This window comes from Danio rerio, chromosome 6, assembly GCF_052040795.2.
Source record: "Danio rerio strain M-AB ecotype USA chromosome 6, GRCz13ab, whole genome shotgun sequence".
Classification (NCBI taxonomy): domain Eukaryota; kingdom Metazoa; phylum Chordata; class Actinopteri; order Cypriniformes; family Danionidae; genus Danio; species Danio rerio.
In genome coordinates, this window is record NC_141026.1 from 4,835,986 (window position 1) to 4,857,296 (window position 21,311).

General features: G+C 37.8%; 1 protein-coding gene and 2 long non-coding RNA genes across 8 annotated transcripts in view; 2 read left to right on the forward strand and 1 right to left on the reverse strand.

Annotated features, from left to right (window-relative positions):
• Positions 1 to 21,311, reverse strand: part of trak2 (trafficking protein, kinesin binding 2) — a 45,264-nt gene that overhangs the window by 8,621 nt on the left and 15,332 nt on the right. For 2 of the 5 annotated variants that reach the window (XM_087256452.1, XM_087256455.1), the window contains 10 exons: positions 14,542 to 14,598; positions 12,403 to 12,479; positions 12,173 to 12,289; positions 11,450 to 11,659; positions 8,877 to 8,955; positions 7,518 to 7,648; positions 5,247 to 5,321; positions 2,374 to 2,511; positions 284 to 363; positions 33 to 191 (listed from right to left, as the gene is read on the reverse strand). In XM_087256452.1, the coding sequence (XP_087112578.1) occupies positions 33 to 191; positions 284 to 363; positions 2,374 to 2,511; positions 5,247 to 5,321; positions 7,518 to 7,648; positions 8,877 to 8,955; positions 11,450 to 11,659; positions 12,173 to 12,289; positions 12,403 to 12,479; positions 14,542 to 14,598 (1,123 nt within the window). Of the gene's footprint in view, positions 1 to 32; positions 192 to 283; positions 364 to 2,373; positions 3,347 to 3,473; positions 5,322 to 7,517; positions 7,649 to 8,876; positions 8,956 to 11,449; positions 11,660 to 12,172; positions 12,290 to 12,402; positions 12,480 to 14,541; positions 14,599 to 16,873; positions 17,078 to 21,311 lie in introns of those variants that run through there. The other 3 variants (XM_087256456.1, XM_087256454.1, XM_087256457.1) reach the window with 3 other exon arrangements.
• Positions 78 to 21,311, forward strand: part of LOC141386161 (uncharacterized) — a 31,967-nt gene continuing 10,733 nt past the window's right edge. For both annotated transcript variants that reach the window (XR_015493107.1, XR_015493106.1), the window contains exon 1: positions 78 to 215. This is a non-coding gene — a long non-coding RNA (uncharacterized LOC141386161). The remainder of the gene's footprint in view (positions 216 to 21,311) is intronic.
• LOC147843316 (uncharacterized) lies at positions 6,370 to 11,207 on the forward strand. Its single transcript, XR_015493104.1, has 3 exons — positions 6,370 to 6,954; positions 7,039 to 10,632; positions 10,802 to 11,207. It is a non-coding gene; the product is annotated as an uncharacterized LOC147843316 (long non-coding RNA).

The window sequence follows — 21,311 nt, forward strand, 5'->3', positions numbered from 1 at the left end:
GCACTATGAACGCAGTGTGCGGTGACTCTGACCTGCTGGCGTCCTCATCTGCAGTGTTGTGTGTGTGTGACTGATAGGGCACCGGGGTCATGATCACACCGCTGCCGGGTATAGGAGGGCCTGCAGCGGCTGCTCTCATCACTGACTGATTGACGGAGCGCACAGTCTGGAACACACGCTTCTGGGACGACCTTCAGTGGACAGAAAAGTCAGAGGTCAGTGATGGTGGAAACCTATAGATATACGAGTGTGTGTGAGAGAGTTGTGAGGGATAAGTTGTCACCTCTGGTCTTCAAAGGCGATTTCTTCTTCTACGCTCATCTCTCTCCTCATAGTACCTTCAATCTCAGCTGCTATAGAATCCTGATGGACAAAAGGAGGGCAATGATTATTTTATGTATTGGTTTTAAAAACAAAGAAAAGGTTTTACAACAGTAAGAGAGCTTAAGTTATAAATAAAAAAATGGAATAATGTTTTTACTCCTATCAACTAAATTTGATCTCCCTAATAACCATCTATTTCATTTCTTTCATTGAGACATTTTGGTCAGAAAGCCTCATTTTCCATATCCCCCCAGCCCCCGAATCAGACTTTGATCAAATTCATAACCTCAATAAAAGTCAAAGACAGCCGATATCAACAATTTATGTTAAAAAAACTACTTTGCTTTCATCCGCAACTGGTTTACTTAAACAAACATGGGGGCAAGATCTACGTATTAAGATTTCTGAGGACCAATGGAAGGACATTCTCAGTTTAGTTTACTCTTTATCTATTTGTGCCAGACACGCCCTATTACAATGTAAAGTACTTCATAGGACCCATTTCACTAATGCCAAACTTTCTAGAATATTTCCTGACAGAAGCGACGCCTGTGACAAATGTAAGCAGTCACTGGCCGATTACCTTCACATGTTTTAGTCATGTTCAAAATTAATAACCTATTGACCTAATATTTTTAAAATTCTTTCTCAAGCCCTTAATACATTCATCACTCCTGACCCTCTGACTGCCTATTTTGGTTATCTTCCAACCCCAACTACACAAACATCAACACGCTGCATCATTGCCTATAACACCTCGCTCGCCAGGCGCACAATTCCCCTCAAATGGAAACATGTGTCCCCTCCATCATCAGAACACTGGATTCATGAGGTTTTACATTGTATCTATCTTGAGAAGCTGAGACATTGTTTTAAAGGATCATTGAACTCCTTTTACAAAACATGAAGTCCCATACTGTCTGTCATTGAGAACCTTAACATTTCAGGACCTGCTGACTAGAATTTCAAAAGGGAGAAAGAGACTTTTAGTATTTACTTAACATTTTCTTCTTGTATATTTACCCATATATTTATTATATCTATTTATTTTATATATTCATTCATTTATTATTTTTTTAATTGGTTTATCATTTATTTATTTATCTGTGTCTTGATTCATCTTTGCATACTTATTGAAGACCTCAGAAAATAGGGAGGGGTGGGAGATGGGAGGTAGAAAAGTGTAAGTTTGATTTAAGAGTTCTACAGTTTTCTTGTTTTGTGGCTATATATTTGATGTCATCCAAATAAATCCGAAAATTGCAACTAGGGTTTTAAAAACACGATGATGATTTGTATATTATCTGAAAAAAATGCAATGAAAATACTGAAAATAAAAAAGTCTATATTTAAAAAAAAAATGAATTAAAAAAAAAATTTGCAAAATTAAACTAATTAATTAAAAGCTAAATTAAATGAAAGAAAATTTTTCCCAAAATAAATGTATTGTTTTGTTTGAACTACAAAACAAAATACATAAAATACTGGACTGTGGGGGAAACCGGGGCACCCGGAGGAAACCCACAGCAACACACAGAAATGCCAACAGACCCAGCCAAGGCTCAAACCAGCTACTTTCTTGCTGTGAGACGACATCGCTACCCACTGTGCCACCATGTCACCCTGTACTAATAATAGTGTTTGTTTTTTTTTTTTTAATTTAAACTTGTATTTGACCAGATAAACCTTTTAAGATTTGTAATCTCTTGTTTTAAAAGTGTCTAGGTAGAACAAACAAAAAGAAAACAAGAAACATCATTTCAAAATAAACCAATACAAATAATACATCTAATACTACTATTGATGATGATTGATTGATTGAGGATGATGAATGAATGAATGAATCAATCAATATAAATCAATACAAATAATACATCTAATACTACTATTAATTATTACTGTAACCACTATTATGTTGAAAAAACAGATCAGATTACAATGCATATTAAAGCATTATGAATGCCAAAATGGTAGTTCAGAACAGATATATTTGCAAAAGAAGTGTGTGAAAGAGAGCTTTAGGTGTGGAGTAGGAGAAGTGTTTCTCACCATAGGATAGAGTCCATAAGACGTGTGTCTGCGCAGGCCTGCAGATGGAGTATTCTTACTGCGCAGATCCTTAATCTCCTCCTGAGACTCGTGTAACATCCCTACACACTCGGCATTCCTGTCCGACAGCTCCTTCAGCTACACACACACACAGAGTTCAACTTTCTTTTTTTACAGTTAATAAGCATTAAAATACATTTAACTTTTGAAACCAAAACTTGTAATGAATTTGCCAGCTTGTAGTATGCAAATTCTACTCTCAAGCCTCAAACAAATAGGTATACTTCTTTTTGCCCCTTACCCTAACAATACGTTTTTTCTGCTCTTCCTGATTTGCAGTACCAGAGAGAAAATTCATTAAAACAATCAGATTTTTTTTTCTTTCAAACCATACATGCGCCCAAACGCTGCATAAAATCTTTATATTCTACAGATCACAGCCAGCATCTGTCATAACACAGCAGAATCACAATAATTCATTCATTCATTTTCTTGTGAGCTTAGTCCCTTTATTAATCCAGGGTCGCCACAGCGGAATGAACCGCCAACTCATCCAGCAAGTTTTTACGCAGCGGATGCCCTTAGAGCCGCAACCCATCTCTAGGAAACAGCCACACACGCAAACACACTCATATACTACGGACAATTTAGCCTACCCAATTCACCTGTACCGCATGTCTTTGGGCTGTGAGGGAAACCGGCACACACGGAGAGTGAACATGCAAACTCCACACAGAAACGCCCACTGAGGCGAGGCTCGAACCAGAGACCTTCTTGCTGTGAGGCGACAGCACTACCTACTGCATCACTGCTTCGCCCATCACAATATTTACTTTATTCGTTTTATTCACTTGTACAAAACACAAGCATGACCACTATAATTTCATGGACCACAATAATGTATGACAAAACCAAGTGTGCCGCAAGCCTGCGTTTGAGTGAAGGTCTCGGCCGTTAGATCGCCCCCTGGGGGCTGGCTGCAGTACAAGTCATAAAGCCCGCCTCCTCCGTGTTAATGAAGGAGACTTGAGCCCAAATAAAAAAAATTATTACACTTGCAATAAAATGTCCCGAAAGATAGTTCTGGTCGATTAAGGCACTGGTTATTGTGCTGAAATAGGTGCAGATCTTCATTTTTGTAAACAGTTTGTTTTTAGCAGTAATTTAATGCTGGGCGTCTCATCGTAATTGACAGCTGTGATTGACAGTTTCTCAAAGCAGCGCGTCTGAGCTTCGGCAGGAGACTGAAGTGTTATTATTCGATTTCTGTGTTATTTTACCATGACAAAATGAGTTCAGCAGTAAACTACAGTTTCTGACATACATGATCCTGGTGGAACACTGTTTATTCGCTAAGTTCAGGGCTTTTTTTGGGCTTTATTAGTTTGCTGATACACGCCTAACCACCCAGATAGCAAAACACAGTTCCGGCTTGATTCTCGCCTGCCGGAGAGCTCAGACTGACTACCTCTGCTGGACCTACTCCGGATGCCTGGACTCACTACCCGATTCCAGCCCGAGTCAATCGAGCCAGATGCGGCGGCCGAGCGAGCCGGCGCTGCCGCATGCGAGCCGGAAGCTGGTGCGATTGAATATATAAAACCCTCATATTTGTTAACGTTATTACATCCATTTGTGTTGATATGACAGCAAACGCATGCTGAGAAGTTCGGGGGGCGTGGTTGATTTTACATAAAGCGTTTGGTTGGAAGCTCGACTCCGCTCATTTTCGCGGCTCCTCCTCTGGCTCCATCAGACAGTCCTTCTGCGCATGTCAAGGCTCCAATTTCAGCAGTCTTTTGCGACAGTTTGTGCCCGTCAAGCAGGCATTTTGCCCTCAAGGCGTTCAATGGGAAAAAGGGCTGTCACGTCGTCCATATTTTTTACAGTCATTGGACAAAACGGTATGCCAAATTCAGTTCAATCGTGCCAGCAGTGAAAATCTTGGGCTGTGAACAATCTCAAACATGTATTGTTCTCTGATGAGCCAACCTTCACTGGGAGAGCTACAGTGTGGAGAAGCCCCAAAGAAACATACCACCCAGACTGATGCATGGTCAGACTGAAGCATGGGGGTGAATCAGTAATGACTGTTGCTGCAATATCATGGCATTCCCTATAAGCCCAATACTCGTGCAAGATGGGTGCGTCACTGCCAAGGACTACTGAATCTGGAGGTGTATCCAACACCAAACACTGTATCCTGAAGGCAGCGCCGTGTATCAGGATGATAATGCACCAATACACACAGCAAGACTGGTGACAGAGTGGTGTGATGAGCATGACAGTGAAGTTAAACATCTCCCACGGCCTGCACAGTCACCAGATCTAAATATTATCAAGCCACTTTGGGATGTTTTGGAGAACATCTCCTCCTCCAGCATCACGTAGAGGCACTCATTTGCAAGATTAATTGATGTTATTGTGGTTTAAAACCCGGCGTTTTCTGCGTTTCACTGTTGAACCCATTGGTTGGTACATAAACTAAAGGGTTACCCCAAAATATTCCCATATGTAGGTCTACAGCAGACAGTCCAATATGCTGATGTGCAAAAAGATTAATTGCTTTACCATTGTAAATCTTCCAGTGAAATGTACACACTGTCCTGTGACACATTATAGCACTCCTGCCCTTTATGGTTCAATGGTGCAATGATAAGAGACACATCATAAGATTGAATATTGCTACACTTTCTAAGTCACAGTGACTAAGCTGCTTTTTACACAACCTTTAAATCATGTTTTAAATGCTTTACTCCACACGAGAGGCCCTTAACCTTCCATTAAAGAAACAAACAGGCCTTATAAATCAGATTTAATCCAGATCTGAGGTTGTAAAGCTGTTTGTACAGTATGTGTGTGTGTAGTTTTACCTCATTGGTGAGCTGACGTTGTGCTTCCTTTGAGGCCTGAAGGTGAATTCGCAGCTCTTCTTTCTCCAGCGCCAACTGAGAAAGCACAACACATCTACAGTTATACATCCACATACACTCAGTTTAAATGTTTATGGGGCTGTGAGATCTTTTCATGTTTTTATAAGTCGTCTCTCATGCTCTAGATCAGTGGCCTCCAACCTCTTTATCACCAATGACTGGGCAATGCTTGACAGTTTTACCATGGATGGTGTGGGGGTGGTTGTGGTGTTCATTTGTAGGTTGCTAGGTGACCATCAACCACTTTCTCAGAGGATGACAAGCTGACAAAACACTGCTGTCACTCTGATACAAGTTTTATTTATGGAAAACATTACAAAGCACTGCAGTGTTTGGGTGTTTGTCCAAGATAATAGTCTACAGAAATGTGTATATTCCTTACAAGCTGAAGCTGATCGCTCAGTTCTTGTCACGTGACTTCAGGTACACTTGCGGCATTCGTTCAACTTGGTGCGTCTGGAAGGCGCGAACGCTTCACACTGCTTGCACGCACAAGCCGCACCCATCCATTGGACATAACAAACTTGTACGAGCTCTAGAAAAGATGCGATATGCGAACAACCCCTAAAAGGACACCGTCATTTGCAGTCTCTAGCAGTTGATCTTCATGCACAGACATGATGTGTTCACCTGATTTGCTGACAAACAGCTTGCAGATTCATTCCTTGGCAGTTTTTGGGTCTTTCACTAGGCTTTTTCCCCTTTGCAAAGAAACTTTCCAAAGAAGTCTGTTTCTTACTCATTTTGCTACTTGTGGGTTTAATTTAGGTGCTCAAGTGACCAAGATGTAAGCCAGAGAATTTAAAAATAAAAGATTTTTACAAATAAAAGATCTTTCAGACTCAGATAATAAATAAAATGGAATAAATAAATAATTTTGTGCGGCTGAATACCAATTGATCTGGTTTTTATGGCCTTAATATATTTATGCAATTTATTCCTATGATGCAATTCTGAATTTTCAGCATTACTGAAAGTCTTAAGAGTCACACGATCCTTCAGAAATCATTCTAATATGATGGAAAACAAAATCTTACATTCTAATATAATTGAAAATACATCTTAAATGATTTTAATCTTAAACCATTTTTATAGTCGGCGTGAAATAATATAATGGAATATTACAGTGTTTTTCTCTAATAAACGATTTAGACAGTTTAAATAATATGCCTTTGTAGACTTTGACTAAAATATCTTGTCTCTGATTGGTGTTTAGTGGCCCAGAGGAGGGATTAACCTGTTACTCACATGAGATCCACTAACAGCAAACCACAACCAGCCAAACAATTTCCCTTGACAAAATTAAACCCTGCTTTACATTGGCTGTTTAAAAAGCGCTTTCACTTGATTATATGTCACATATTAAGACATTTTGGTTCCACTTTATATTAAGTAGCTTAATCAAGTACAGTGAGCTAATTGTGTTTGCATTGTATTGTATAGCTGGTGCTACTGAGTTGGGATGTAGTTAAGGATAACGACAGGTTTGGTGGTATGGGTGGGTTTAAGGTGTAAGACATGGGTCAACACTATTTATAAACGTAATTACAAAAATTAGTTATAGATTAAATCACATGCAGATAATGTTTAATATACAGTATAGGGTATATTACAATGTAAAAACATGTACATATATTATAAGTTCATTGTACCACATGCTTAAATTGAATGCAAGGACATAGTAATTATGGCCATGTAATAAAAAGAGTTACCACAATTTCTTTCTAAAAAGAAAAAGATCCTGTGAAGTGCTTTGAAATGTGCATTTCTATTTGATGTTTGACATAATCTCAACCGAAACATGACGAGAGAGCGGGACATAGTGTAGCCCTTTTAAAAAAAAACAGCCAATAGCATTTTGTTTTTATCACACCTCTGCCAGTGAGAATGGTTGAGCTCAAGCACATCAAAAATGTAAAGCGTCTTGTCAGACACTAGAGAGCATTTGATTGGTCAGGAGATTTGATGAGAAACTGAAATATGAGGTGGCCTGAATAGAACCATTGATCCATTTAGATGGAAGTGACAAACTGCAAGCTTTACATGTTTATATAATTTTTATATATATCATAAACAGAAATTTTAGCATGGTTTTGGTGCGCACTAGCTTATAGATATCCTAAAAATTCTAAAAAAATCACTTTATTTTCATGAGACCTTTAAATAAAAATGTCACATGTTGATAGGCAGATATGTTGCGAGTGCGCTGACCTCTTTGACTCTGTGCTGGAGCTCTACAATCTGTGACAGGAGTTGTGCGATCTCCTCCTGATGTCTCATTAAATCCTCATTCTTCTGGGAGAGCTCATCTGTCAGAGACACCATCTGACTGTTGGACTCGCCTGTAAAACAAACACACTTAATTAACCACACCACAATTAACAGGCATGTTTATTTACATTCATTTCAATCAATCTAAACGCATCCGGTTTCTGATTCTGACTGTTGTTTTACTGAACTGCTGCAGTTTGATTCACATCATTTTCAAAACCCTGGTTGCAATTTTCAGATTTATTTGGAATATTTTTCTATTATATTCAATCTGAGTGAGCCACTAGGTCATGCATGTAAACATAGGTAATATTTATTTACTGAAACCCCAAAGAGGCGTCCAGCGAAACAACCCGTTTTGGCATTACAACCATTGTTTGAGAGCAAAGTCTATTCCCAAACTGCACATTGGCTAAAATCAACATCAGTCACGTTTAGTTCTCGTGTGAAATCCCATAAAAGACTGCAAACAATTTCATCCAAAAGGACAAAGCAGGAGTCCTTTTATTAGTCACCAGTTTGTAAAATGCAAGATGTAAATCTGTAAAGTATGCATCACATACACTGACCGGCCACTTTATAAGGTTCACCTTACTAGTACCAGATTTTACCCCTTTTGCCTTCAGAACTGCCTAAATCTGGCCATTCTCCTCTTACCTTTAGCATCAATAAGGCATTTGCACCCTGAGAACTGCAGCTCACTGGATATTTTCTCTTTTTCGGACCATTCTCTGTAAACCCTAGAGATGGTTGTGCGTGAAAATCCCAGTAGATCAACAGTTTCTGAAATACTCAGACCAGCCTGTCTAGCACCAACAACTATGCCACGTTCAAAGTCACTGAAATCCCCTTTCTTCCCCATTCTGAGGCACGGTTAGAACTGCAGCAGATCGTCTTAACCATGCCTTAAATGCTTTGAGTTGCTGCCATGTGATTGGCTAGTTAGAAATTTGCATTAACGGGCAGTTGGACAGGTATACCTAATAAAGTGGCCGGTGAGTGTATTTAAACATTTTTGTATCTAAATCTCTTGTATTAACATCTTTATTTATATCACATTAACTTATAATTGTTGTCATACTGATTGAATTCTTTCAAATCTACACCCATTCTAATCCCAGATTAAAGTGTTAATGCATCCACAAGCCAAGGTTGAGGCAGACATCTGAGTTTATTTCTAAATGGCAACGCTAATGAAGTACAATAAGGTTTATAATGGTGCTTTAGTAGGTAGATGTCCATGCAGACAGTTTACAGACTCAGTTGTTTTGGTGTTTGGAAGCGGACACAGATACTCACGCAGCTCTTTAACGCAGTCGTTCACCAGCTGCTGTTCTTTTTCCTCATACGTGATGGTCTCTTTCTTCAGGTGACAGGCCTGCAGAACATCACAGGGTGTCAGGCTTTCACAAACTCAAACACTTATTACAAGGCTGTCTGGAATATTTGATTCAGATTGGTCGGTCTCGACATTTCAGTGCATGTTATTTTATATTAACAACCAGTAAATAACACAAGCTCATCACTTCAAATTACCTTGATTATCGATAGAACATTCACATCCATATACTTACTTCCACATTCATATTGCAGGTATCTCTTTGTCTGTCACACCATGGTTTTTGCCTGAGTTTTTGGCACCATTTTGTAAATACATATAGTATATGCTATATTCAGCCGGTTTCGTTTCTGTCTTTGCATTTTTATGTGTTTGGCTGAATAATGGATATGTTAGTGTATATTTATCAGCTATTTTCGTTTAAGTCAGCTTTGCGTTTAATTATAGAATTAATAAACTATTATGGCTCAAAACACTGTTTTGTGTCAAATGTGTATGTTTTGTGGTAAGTAACTTTAGTTTTGCGTTTGATTGGCGCCATGCTGTGACAAAAAAAATGCGCAGGTTAGTGTATACTCCATCAGCTGCTTTCATTTCTGTTAGCTTTGCGTTAATTATAGAATTAATAAACTATAGCTGCATCCCAAATGGCAGTCTATACACTATGCACTCATGCACTATGTACTTAAGGACTTACACACTCAACAGGATAGTATCTGTATGTAGTGTCGTCCCAAATGGCACACTAATGTTTTTTTACTAAGCGGAAATTCAAACCAGTTCCCTGATGACGTTTGACGGTTGCCAGATAAGTGAAATAAACAACCGAGTTATCAAATAATACCTGCCGTGAGTATTGCCGCATTCACCATCAGGAGGCGCTATAATCACTCTCGTAGGAAAATTTTGCTTTCACCATCCAAAATAAATAAAGTTATTCAACATGTGCGTCTGATAGCTCCGCCCCTTCCGCTACGTAAGCAAACCTGCGGTCGTTGAGTGCGTGAAGTGTCCATCATTACACACTTCATTTTAGCGGCTGAATGAGTGCATCATCCGGGTAATTAAAGTGCACTTATTATTTTTAGAGTTTTCAGTGTGAACACACAACTTACACTATTTATACTACAAAATGGCGTAGAATAGTGCATAAGTATGCGATTTGGGACGCAGCTTATTATGGCTCAGAACGATGTTTTGTGTCAAATTTGTATGTTTTGTGGCAAGTAACGTTAATTTTGCGTTTGTTTAGCGCCATCTTGTGACTGAATAATGCAACGGTTAGTGTATACTCCATCAGCTGCTTTCGTTCAAGTCAGCTCTATGTTTGATTAAAGAATTAATCTATTATGGTTCAGAACGATGTTTTGGGTCAAATTTGTATGTTTTGTGGCAAGTAACGCTAGTTTTGCATTTGTTTGACACCATCTTGTGTCTAAATAATGCGCGGGTTAGTGTATACTCCTTCAGCTGTTTTTGTTTCTGTCAGCTTTGTGTTTTTGACTTATGGCGCCATCTAGTGTCTGAATAATGCGCAGGTTAGTGTATACTCCATCAGCTGCTTTCATTTCTGCAGCATTGCATTTAATTAAAGAATGAATAATCTATTATGGTTCAAAACAATGCTTTCTGTCAAATTTGTATGTTTTGTGGCAAGTAACGTTCATTTTGCGTTTGTTTAGTGCCATCTTGTGACTGAATAATGCAACGTTTAGTGTATACTCCATCAGCTGCTTTTGTTTAAGTCAGCTTTACGGTTGATTAAAGAATTAATCTATTATGGTTCAGAACAATGCTTTGTGTCAAATTTGTATGTTTTGTGGCAAGTAACGTTCATTTTGCGTTTGTTTAGTGCCATCTTGTGACTGAATAATGCAACGTTTAGTGTATACTCCATCAGCTGCTTTTGTTTAAGTCAGCTTTACGGTTGATTAAAGAATTAATCTATTATTTGGTTCAGAACAATGCTTTGTGTCAAATTTGTATGTTTTGTGGCAGGTAACGTTAGTTTTGCGTTTGTTTAGTGCCATCTTGTGTCTGAATAATGCACATGTTAGTGTATACTCCATCAGCTGCTCTCGTTTAAGTCAGCTTTACGGTTGATTAAAGAATAAATCAATTATAGTTCAGAATAATGCTTTCTGTCAAATTTGTATGTTTTGTGGCAGGTAATGTTAGTTTTGCATTTGTTTAGCGCTATCTTGTGTCTGAATAATGCACAGGTTAGTGTATACTCCATCAGCTGCTTTCGTTTAAGTCAGCATTGCGTTTAATTAAAGAATTAATAATCTATTATGTCTCAGAACAATGCTTTGTGCTAAGTTTTTATGTTCTGTGGCAAGTAGCCTTGTAATAAGCGGGATAAAGTACATCCAGAATGGTTGTTTTCGCAGAATAAGCCCTTTAGTCTTACACAACAGTGCTCCGCTTCAGATCAGGCTGCCGATAAACCTGTCAAGCTTTATACTTCAGTAACAACCACCTGGATGTACTTTATCCCTTACATATACTCGCTGAGGAGTCAGTGGCGCACCTCTGATCTGAGGGTGAGGTTCTCCTCCTCCAGATCCTGCAGTTTGGACTGAAGGGCCTCCAGCTGGCTGAGAGCGAGAGCGGCCCCTGCAGGCACCGGGTGTCGCAGCGGTGTGGAGCAGCTGGAGTCTGTCTCGCTCTCCTCGCTGGCACTCGCAACCATTCGCAGGAGCTCATCCTTCTTCGCCAACTCGTGCTGAAGCTGATGAACCTGAGATGGAGAGCATGTGTCTTATAAATGCTGTAGTATTTAAAGGGCCCTATCAAATCAAAATTTCACTTTTATTATCAGTTTATTATCATAAAAACAGAGGTAATTAAATAAAACCATAAAAAACGAACAAGCCATTAGTAATTTGACTAAAAACGTCTTATATTTTGTCAAGCAAAGTACTTTAAAATAGGCCTACAGTTCAAATTAAAGCATGGAAGAAAATCCTTAAAGTTTAAATCATTTTATTATTGTAATAATTACTTAGTTAAGTCTACTTTACAATACAATTCTGTGAAAATGTATATTTAATATTATTTTGGCTGTATTTTACAGTCTAATATTCAATAACACTATAGTCTGTACTGCAATTTTAGTATATCTTTGATTTATTAATCCAAATTTTGCTAATAACATTCAATGTTTAACCGTAAATTCCATTTTTATGCCACAAATTCAGCTTTTTTGACTGCATTGTGCCCTGATTATCCAGGTTTAGCTGTATATATTTACCTGATCTAGAGCCTGTGCCAGCTGCTCCTCCAGAGACTCGTTTCGCTCCTGCAGCACATGGTTTCTCTGCAGGAGAGACTGACCAATCCGTGCAGCCAATTCCAGGTCGCGATCCCTCTGCGGGACCACACCATAATGCACACAGACAGACGATCAGGAGTCGTTATGATCAAAACCAAACTAGACAAAGTGCATAATCAAAAGCCTGCTGACCAATCAGCATCACTCACTTCAGACAGGAGGTGTGTGACCACGTCAATGTCATTGTAGGTCTTGGTCATCTGCTCCACCCGGTCAGCGCTGAGGACTATGGAGAGAAAACAGAGATGGGCAAACAAAATGAGAGAGTGCATTAAAACAAACAAAAACACTATGCTAGCTTTGATATAACTGATCTTCTATTCAGTTCTATTGAGACCAAAACAGTAGGGTGTGAACACACCCATGTGCCATATGGCAAGCTATGCACATGCACCACACACCATTACAATAACATCATGCACAAACCCAAAGTGCGATACCAAAACAAACATCAATTCAGATCATCTATTAACTTCATGCACTATATACTCTACAGTAAAAATTCTGGGATATAAAGTGGTTTATGCTTATTTTCAGAGAAGATTATATGTACCAAAATGTTATAATGACACGAAAACTAAATCAATTTATATTGATTATAAATCAGCAAATAACAAAGACTTCTGAAGGATCATGTGACACGGAAAAAGCTTTAAGATCGTTTGAATAAATTATATAATACAATGCATTCAAATAGAAAATTGCTGTTTTAAATTGCAATAATATTGATCAAAAGTCCATCTTTTTCTTTATTTGTGATCAAATAAACTCAGCCTAGGTAAGCAGAAAAAAACTATAATATAATATAATATAATAAAATATAATATAATATAATATAATATAATATAATATAATAGATAAAACTCAAAATAAAAAATCTGAACATGGATCTAATGGATCTCTTTATTTGGTTTAACTTACACTCATATCTCTCTGCTGCATTTATATACTTTAAAGTTTTTTCTAAAGGCCAACTAATATAGTAAATTATAGTCAAGGATGCACCAAAGGACACATTAAAAATTGCACAACAATAATTTTTTTTTTCTTTTCTTTTTTTTCTATTGATGCAAATCCTGGTCGCCCAAAAAGTTGTAATAAGCAATTTATAGACCTCATAGTTTTTGTACCTTAATCTTCAGCTTCATCATAACTACACTGCCTGACAAAAGTTGTGTCACCTATCCAAGTTTTAGGAACAACAAATAATAGCTTGACTTCTAGTTGATTTGGTATCAGAAGTGGCTTATATGAAAGGCAAAGGCCTCTAGATTACACTTATTTGACCCAAATAAAATATGATTGTGCCGTGATTTTTAATGATTTAATTAGGACAGTAAGGTCTCACTGTGCTTAGACAAAAGTCTTGTCACTGAACAGAAATAATGTCCAGTATAGAATATAAAGTCATGCTGCAGTGGAGACAGAATGAATATTGTGTCTGACTCCATCATGAGCTTGGAGGACTGCATCCATACATCTCTCACTCAAATCACTGATTAATAAAGTCATCTGGAATGGCAAAGGAAGCGTTCCTGCAGGACTCCCAGAGTTCATCAAGATTCTTTAGATTCATCTTCAACGCCTCCTCCTTCTTCCCCCAGACATGCTCAATAATGTTCATATCTGGTGACTGGGCTGGCCAATCCAGGAGCACCTTCTTTGCTTTCAGGAACTTTGATATGGAGGCTGAAGTATGAGAAGGAGCGCTATCCTGTTGGAGAATTAACCCTCTCCTGTGGTTTGTTCTGCAGTATTTGTGATGATTAGGATGCAGTTCAACAGATGATTCATCAGAAAAATCAACCTTCTGCTACTTTCTAAATGATCAACAAGAAGTCAAGTTATTATTTGTTGCTCTTACAACTGCGATTGACGACAAGAATTTGGTCAGGTAGTGTAGACAAACTGCATGCTGCAACACATGGTACTTTACTGTACTGTACCTTTAATGCTTCATGTAAATGAGCTCACTTACATATCTGTGATTGACTAACATTACACTTAATAGAAGTTCACATGTTAATGATGTAGTAATGTTATCAGCTTTGTTTTAATCAATATTCCAGCTAGACCAAATGAGATGTTAAATTAAGATATTATTATGTTGTTTTTTCATGATATAACCTCTGTAATGTGAATTTAGAGCACTCTATTAGCAGCTCTGTTAACACACCAAACTAAGCATGCTAGGTCAAATACCAGCTCAAAAATAGAAGCAGAAAGCAGGAAGGACATGCATACTGTAAAACAGAGAGCGATAAAGCGCCAGACAGACCGACTGTTACCTTTAGAGAGGCTGTTAGAGCCATTTTGGGGAAAAGAGGAACCGACAGCTAGAAATGCTGCAGGAGGAACGAGGGAAAGAGAACAGGACAGAAGAGAAGAGGGAAATATTAGATGGAGGAATTATGGTAAACATCCACAGAGGGAGAAAATGAGAAACCATCACCAGCACGGAGATAGAGAAAGACATAGGAGATATAGTTATAACAAGAGCGAGAGAACTACATACAAAAACAGAGATATGCTGTAGATATAAAGAGAGAAATATACAAAAATAAAGATACTTTATGACTATGTACAATTTCTCAAATAATACCACTCCAATAATTTTACAAGAAAAGGCAAAAATGACAGAAATAAATAAAACAATATAAACTGATCAAATAATTACCAATTTAAAAAACAAAAACTAATTTGCACATTAGACATGAGCTGGTATAAGATTCTGTCAGTATGATAACCTTGGATAAAAATATCATGGTGTCACAGTTAGGGTTGTAACAATATACCGGTATGACGGTCTACCACGATTTGAACGTGCACGATTATCATACCATGAACAATTGCATATCAACAGTTTTAACCCTTAAAGACCGAGACAGCCGCCCGCGGCTAAAAATAAGTATTGCTCTTAAATGTTTAATAACTTTTGATCCGCTGATCCGATTCATACAATTTAAAGATTGGCATAAAGAAGAGAATCTCAGCTTTCCAGTGCTGTATCACATAACATTCGCGGACTTTCAGAGGCTCCGGAATCAGTGCGGTTACATCATCAAAATTTGACAACGCTGATTTGACAAAGAAACGCTCGTCACTGTGTCTCCGGACAAACCAGACATGATACATTGATGCATTGTCCCTCCTCCATGCCCAGATTGGTTTAAACCAATAAGCATAGGTTTCGCTTTTGTTTGTGGACCAACAACGAGCTTTTTGAACAACACGGAATGAGAGATAGGCATACATTTATGCACGGCTAAATAAAACGCAAAGAAAAAAGTTTTGCATGAAATAATTCTCACATGACAAAACAGTGACACAGCAAAGACGAACTGCTGCTCTTGCTGTTTTCAAAAGACGCAAATGAAGATGCAGCTGTTTGTCTGCATTGCAGACAACCATATCCAAATCCATATCCACAGACAACCATATCCATGCTGGCACATAAAACCTAAGGATGTTCCATATTGAATCTAGTTTCGTTATGTAACTATTTATAGTATAGTAAATATTTATATCTATTTTTTTACTGAGGATTTGCACCATGTTTATTTGGACTTTATTTGGACTTTGACACATTATTTATTATTTTCTTATTTTTTTATTTGTTCATTGTAAGTGGTGTTGTTTATAGTAACTGAAAATATATTATTTGGAAAAAGTCAAATTTGCTTCACTGTTCTATTATTTTGTAACATTTGTAACATACCGTATACCGCGAAACCGTCAAACCGTGGTATTGTTTTAGACGATTATCATACCGTAAAAAATTCATACCGTTACAACCCTAGTCACAGTATTTTGATTACTGCTTCAAAATAAGTTCCTTTTATATGTCTGGGTAAAAAACAACAGCTTTTTCCCCATTGAACACGATATATTTTCTTTTACATTACTATTTTCTGTTTTCTATTACCGTTGTGTAGGACCTTTAGCTGCATTTTGCGACAAGATAAGCCATACACACTCTGCTGTTTGACACTTCACTGCACCCATCGAGTCAGCAAAGTACCACAGACACACATCTCCTCCGAGTGCACGCACACACACACACACATAGTGAACTCCTGGAGACGCATATATACATTAACACACATCTATGCTGTCCAGAAAAAAACAAAAGCTGTTGCTGAATAAAAGTGAAACTACTGAGAAATTAAAAACCCAAAATGACATGATTACATACATTAAAAAAAAAAGTTCAATGTGTGGAAAGGAGTTTGATTCTCATGTTAAATTGTACAGGGAAGAGGCCAGTCAGTAGAGTTTATAGCTAAATATTTTGCAGTGTTTGCATTTTCTTGCAATTTTCTTTACATAAACAGGAATAAAAGAAGTATAAGAAAAACAAATAATAAAAATTATTTAAAAAAAACATAAAAACAGATAAAATCACTTCTATCAATTTTATCAATCAATTTATTGCATCCATGCTAAATGAAACTATTAATTCTTTCAAAAATAAATATTACTGATCCCTCAAACTTTTGAACAGCACTGCATGATTCCCAAATTTCCATGCATTCACCACTTCCACACGTTTAATCATTGATTCATGATGTATTTTAATTTCCCAGCTCTCCCAGCCACACCAGTAACCGTAACCCTTACCTGCAGGGAGATGGAGAGTGAGCAGCTCTTCACTTAAATTAAGCATGTTGACAATCACAGCACCGCGTCTCTAACAGCACACACACACTGAAACTCCATTCACACAGACACCACATGAACCACAGCACAGCTCTCATTCACACACACACAAACAGGACTGCACTCCAGCCACTAACGCTCTGTTCAGACGTCCATTTTTAAACTAACAGTGTCACGAAGAGAGTTTAGTAATCGGTGACGTATTGATAACACACACTCAGACCTTTGAGCTTCAGTAAAACAGGTGGTGTCAGGCTGCTCAGTTCACTTCTAATATAATATAGTTAATATAGATATAAAAAACACACACACATATATATTTCTAAATGACAGATCACACTACCCTGACAGATGACAGTGGAGACTTGTTCAGGTTGTGTCGGGTTAGTGTGTGACTCCTGTTGGCGTCTGTTGGAGCTTGTTGTTTCTGACTGAATGTGCTGAATCAGCGCTTATCAGGTTGTCAGATGTCAGAAAAGTGCTGTAATCTGATGACTGTCCGTGAAAGAAGCGTATTGAAATTACCTTTAGGATTCCTGCATATACCCTGTAATAGATTTTGAGCTGATTCCGTGTTCCTTATAATGGCAGTCAATGGAGACAGTCTCTTGAGATGAAAAATGAACACATACAAACGAGTCCAAATCACTAGCCGTGACTCCTGACGTCACACTGAGGTCTTGTAAAGTGAAACAATGACAAATTGAGCAGTATTATTAAATACTATTTTAAATAATGTTACATTTTCCAACTCAGACCAATCCTTTCATTTTACAAGACCTCAGTGTGTCATCAGGAGCCATGGCTATTGATTTGGACCTGTTTATTTTTAACGTAAATCACTAAAAACCACAGATTCAGCTCAAAAGCATGCTTAATTATCTACTGAAGAAGAAAAAGTCACCTACATCTTGAGTGAGCTGTGGTAAATTAACAGGAAATTTTCATTTTAAGGTGATTTTTTTTTCATTTTCTCTTTCTTACGTTTACAAAAACGAGTTCTAGGATTTTTGCGAGACCCTTTATAGAACTCATTGAAATACTCATTGAAAAAATCCTGGAGGTTGTAAGGAGGCTTTTACATTTTTAAGACTTACCAAAAATTCTGAAATTATATTATGCCAACATTTGCATGTTCTCCCTGTGTTGGCATGCACTGCAAAAATGCTTTTCTTGCTTAGATTTTTTGTCTTGTTTCTAGTCTAAATATCTAAAATTTCTTATATCAAGAAGCATTTTTTAGAAAAGCAAAACATATTGCCTTGTTTTGAGAAATAATATGCCAATATTAAGTGAGTTTTTCCTTAAAACAAGCAAAATAATCTGCCTATGGGGTAAGCAAAATAATCTTGTTTCTTCTTTTGACATAAGATTATTTTGCTTACCCCATTGGCAGATTATTTTGCTTGTTTTATGGAAAAACTTAATATTGGCATAGCATTTCTCAAAACAAGGCAATTTGTTTTGCTTGTTTAGAAAATTCTTCTTGATTTAGGAATTTTTAAATATTTGGACTAGAAACAAGACAAAAAATCTAAGTAAGAAAAGCATTTTTTGCAGTGTGGGTTTCCTCCGGGTGCTCAGGTTTCCCCCACAGTCCAAACACATGCGCTACATGTGAAATGAATGAACTAAATTGGCTGCAGTGTGGATGATACTGGGTTACGGCTGAAAGGGCATCCGCTGTGTAAAACATATGCTGGTTATTATGGCGGTTCATTCCGCTGTGGTGACCCCTAATGAATGAAGGGACTAAGCCGAAGGTAATGAATGAATGAACGCTAAATCACTACTAACCGAGGTATTTTTTTTTTTGTGTGTGTGAAAATAATGTATGAAGTGCCTTAAAAAATGTATATAGTCTTTAATTAATCTACAGTAATGAGTTGCTATTATCTTGGTTGGTTAAGAACAATGCGGCAATATATTAATTTATTTTGTCAAATACCAATATTTGTCCTGCTTGCTTGCTTATTTAAACTTTCATCATAAAACTGATCACCGTTCATATATATAAATATATGAATATTAATAATATGAATATAATAATATAGATATATAAATATTTCTAGCTTTTTTTTTTTTCACTGAACATGAACTCAACCCATTTACCAACAGTCAGATATTATCATTAATCTATTACTATTATTGTACAAACAATATTTTGTACAGGTTTCATTTCCTTTTGCCAATTTTTGAATTATTTCACCTAGAGAAAAATTACAGATTTATGCAATAAACATTAGAAAACTGCCTTCACACGGTTAATTAATAAACTCTTATTTTAGTCATAGGGACTCTATATGACATTATAACAGACTCTATCTTGCTGACGTTTCAGTGATTTTAAATTGATCAAAACGTTCCTAATACACACTCATGTTCAATGCATCAGTGCACCTACACAGTCATGATGTTGTGCTTACAGTATGGTCTTTCTCTCTATGAATATGCCATAGTGCTCATGCCCGGTCATGCTATAAAGCTAAAATAGCCTCCGTCTGCCCTCGCTCTCAGATTATTCTTAGCATCACATCATCATCCAACTGGGTGAAACTAGGGCAAAAAGTCTCCCCCTACACCCTACAAGACTCAAGCCTGCACACTCATTAATGCTCTCGCACGTACACACCAGAGACGTTCACTACGACCCCTGATGACCCTCGGTAGACAACACTAATACTGCACTGGACGCATACTGAAGCTGAAGTAGAGCCAAACTCAGTCAAAAGCAAATGAGTCTAATAAATCAGGCACAAACGGTGAACCCGCTGACCTAATGATTGCCTAGATAAAGGATATACAATTACAGTTACAAAAAAAGTTTTAAATAAATAATATTTTAAAATTCTGTTTATGAAAACTTAGCTTTGTAGTTAGCATTTTAAGTTGTCACAGGTTTGCTCTGGAACTGAAGTCTGTTTGGAGAGACTTCAAGAATTTATATTGTTCAATGAAAGGACAAGCACTGCATAAAACATGCCTGTCGTTAATAATATTGATTAAATTAAGTATATTAAACTAAAATATTTTGAACAATATATAAGTATTTACATCAATCCCCCATAATGACAATGTGAAAAAAAAGTATTTGAAGTTGTTGCAAATTTATTAAAAATAAAAAAGCTGAAAAATCAGATGTACATCAGTATTCACAGCCTTTGCCGTGAAGCTCTAAATTGAGCTCAGGTACATTCTGTTTCCACTGATCATTCTTGAGATGTTTCAGCAGACTAATAGGAGTCACTTGTGGTAAATTCAGCTGATTGGAGATGATTTGAAAAGTCATACACCTGCCTATATAAGGTCCCAGGGTTGACAGTGCATGACAAAGCACAAACCAAGCATGAAGACAAAGGAATTGTCTGTAGACCTCCGAGACAGGATTGTCTTGAGGCACAAGGCTGAGGAAGGTTACAGAAACATTTCTGCTGCTCTGAAAGTTTCAATGAGCACAGCGGCCTCCATTATTCGTAAGTGGAAGGTGTTTGGAAGCACCAGGACTCTTCCTAGAGCTGGCCGGCCATCTAAGCTGAGTGATCAGGGGAGAAGGGCCTTAGTCAGGGCGGTGATCAATAACCCGATGGTCACTCTGTCTGAGCTCCAACATTCTTCTGTGGAGAGAGGAGAACCTTACAGATGGAAAACCATCTGTGCAGCAATCCACCAATCAGGCATGTATGGTAGAGTGGCCAGACGGAAGACACTCCCCACCTGGAATTTGCCAAAAGGCATCCGAAGCACTCTCAGACCACAAGAAACTAAATTCAGTGGTCTGATGAGACTGAAATTCAACTCTTGAAAGCCAGGCGTTACATTTAGAGAAAACCAGGCACCGCTCATCACCAGGCTAATACATCCCTACAGTGAAGCATGGTGGTGGCAGCATCATGCTGTGAGGATGTTTTTCAGCAGCAGGAACTGGAACACTAGTCAGGATAGAGGGAAAGATGAATGCAGCAATGTACAGAGACATCCTGAATGAAAACCTTCTTCAGAGTGCTCTTGACCTCAGACTGGAGTGACGAATCATCTTCCAGCAGGACAATGACTCAAAGCACACCGCCAAAATATCAACAAAGTGGCTCCACAACAACTCGGTGAATGTCCCTGAGTGGCCCAGCCAGAGCCCAGACCTAAATCCTATTGAACATCTGTGGAGAGATCTGGAAATGGCTGTACACCTTTACTTCCCTTCCAACCTGATCGAGCTTGAGAGGTGCTGCAAAGAGGAATGGGCAGAAATTCCCAAAGACAGCTGTGCCAAGCTTCTGGCATCATATTCAAAAAGACTTGAGGCTGTAAATGCTGCCAATGGTGCATCAACATAGTATTGAGCAAAGACTGTGAATACTGATGTACATCTGATTTTTTTAAGGATTTTTATTTGTAATAAATT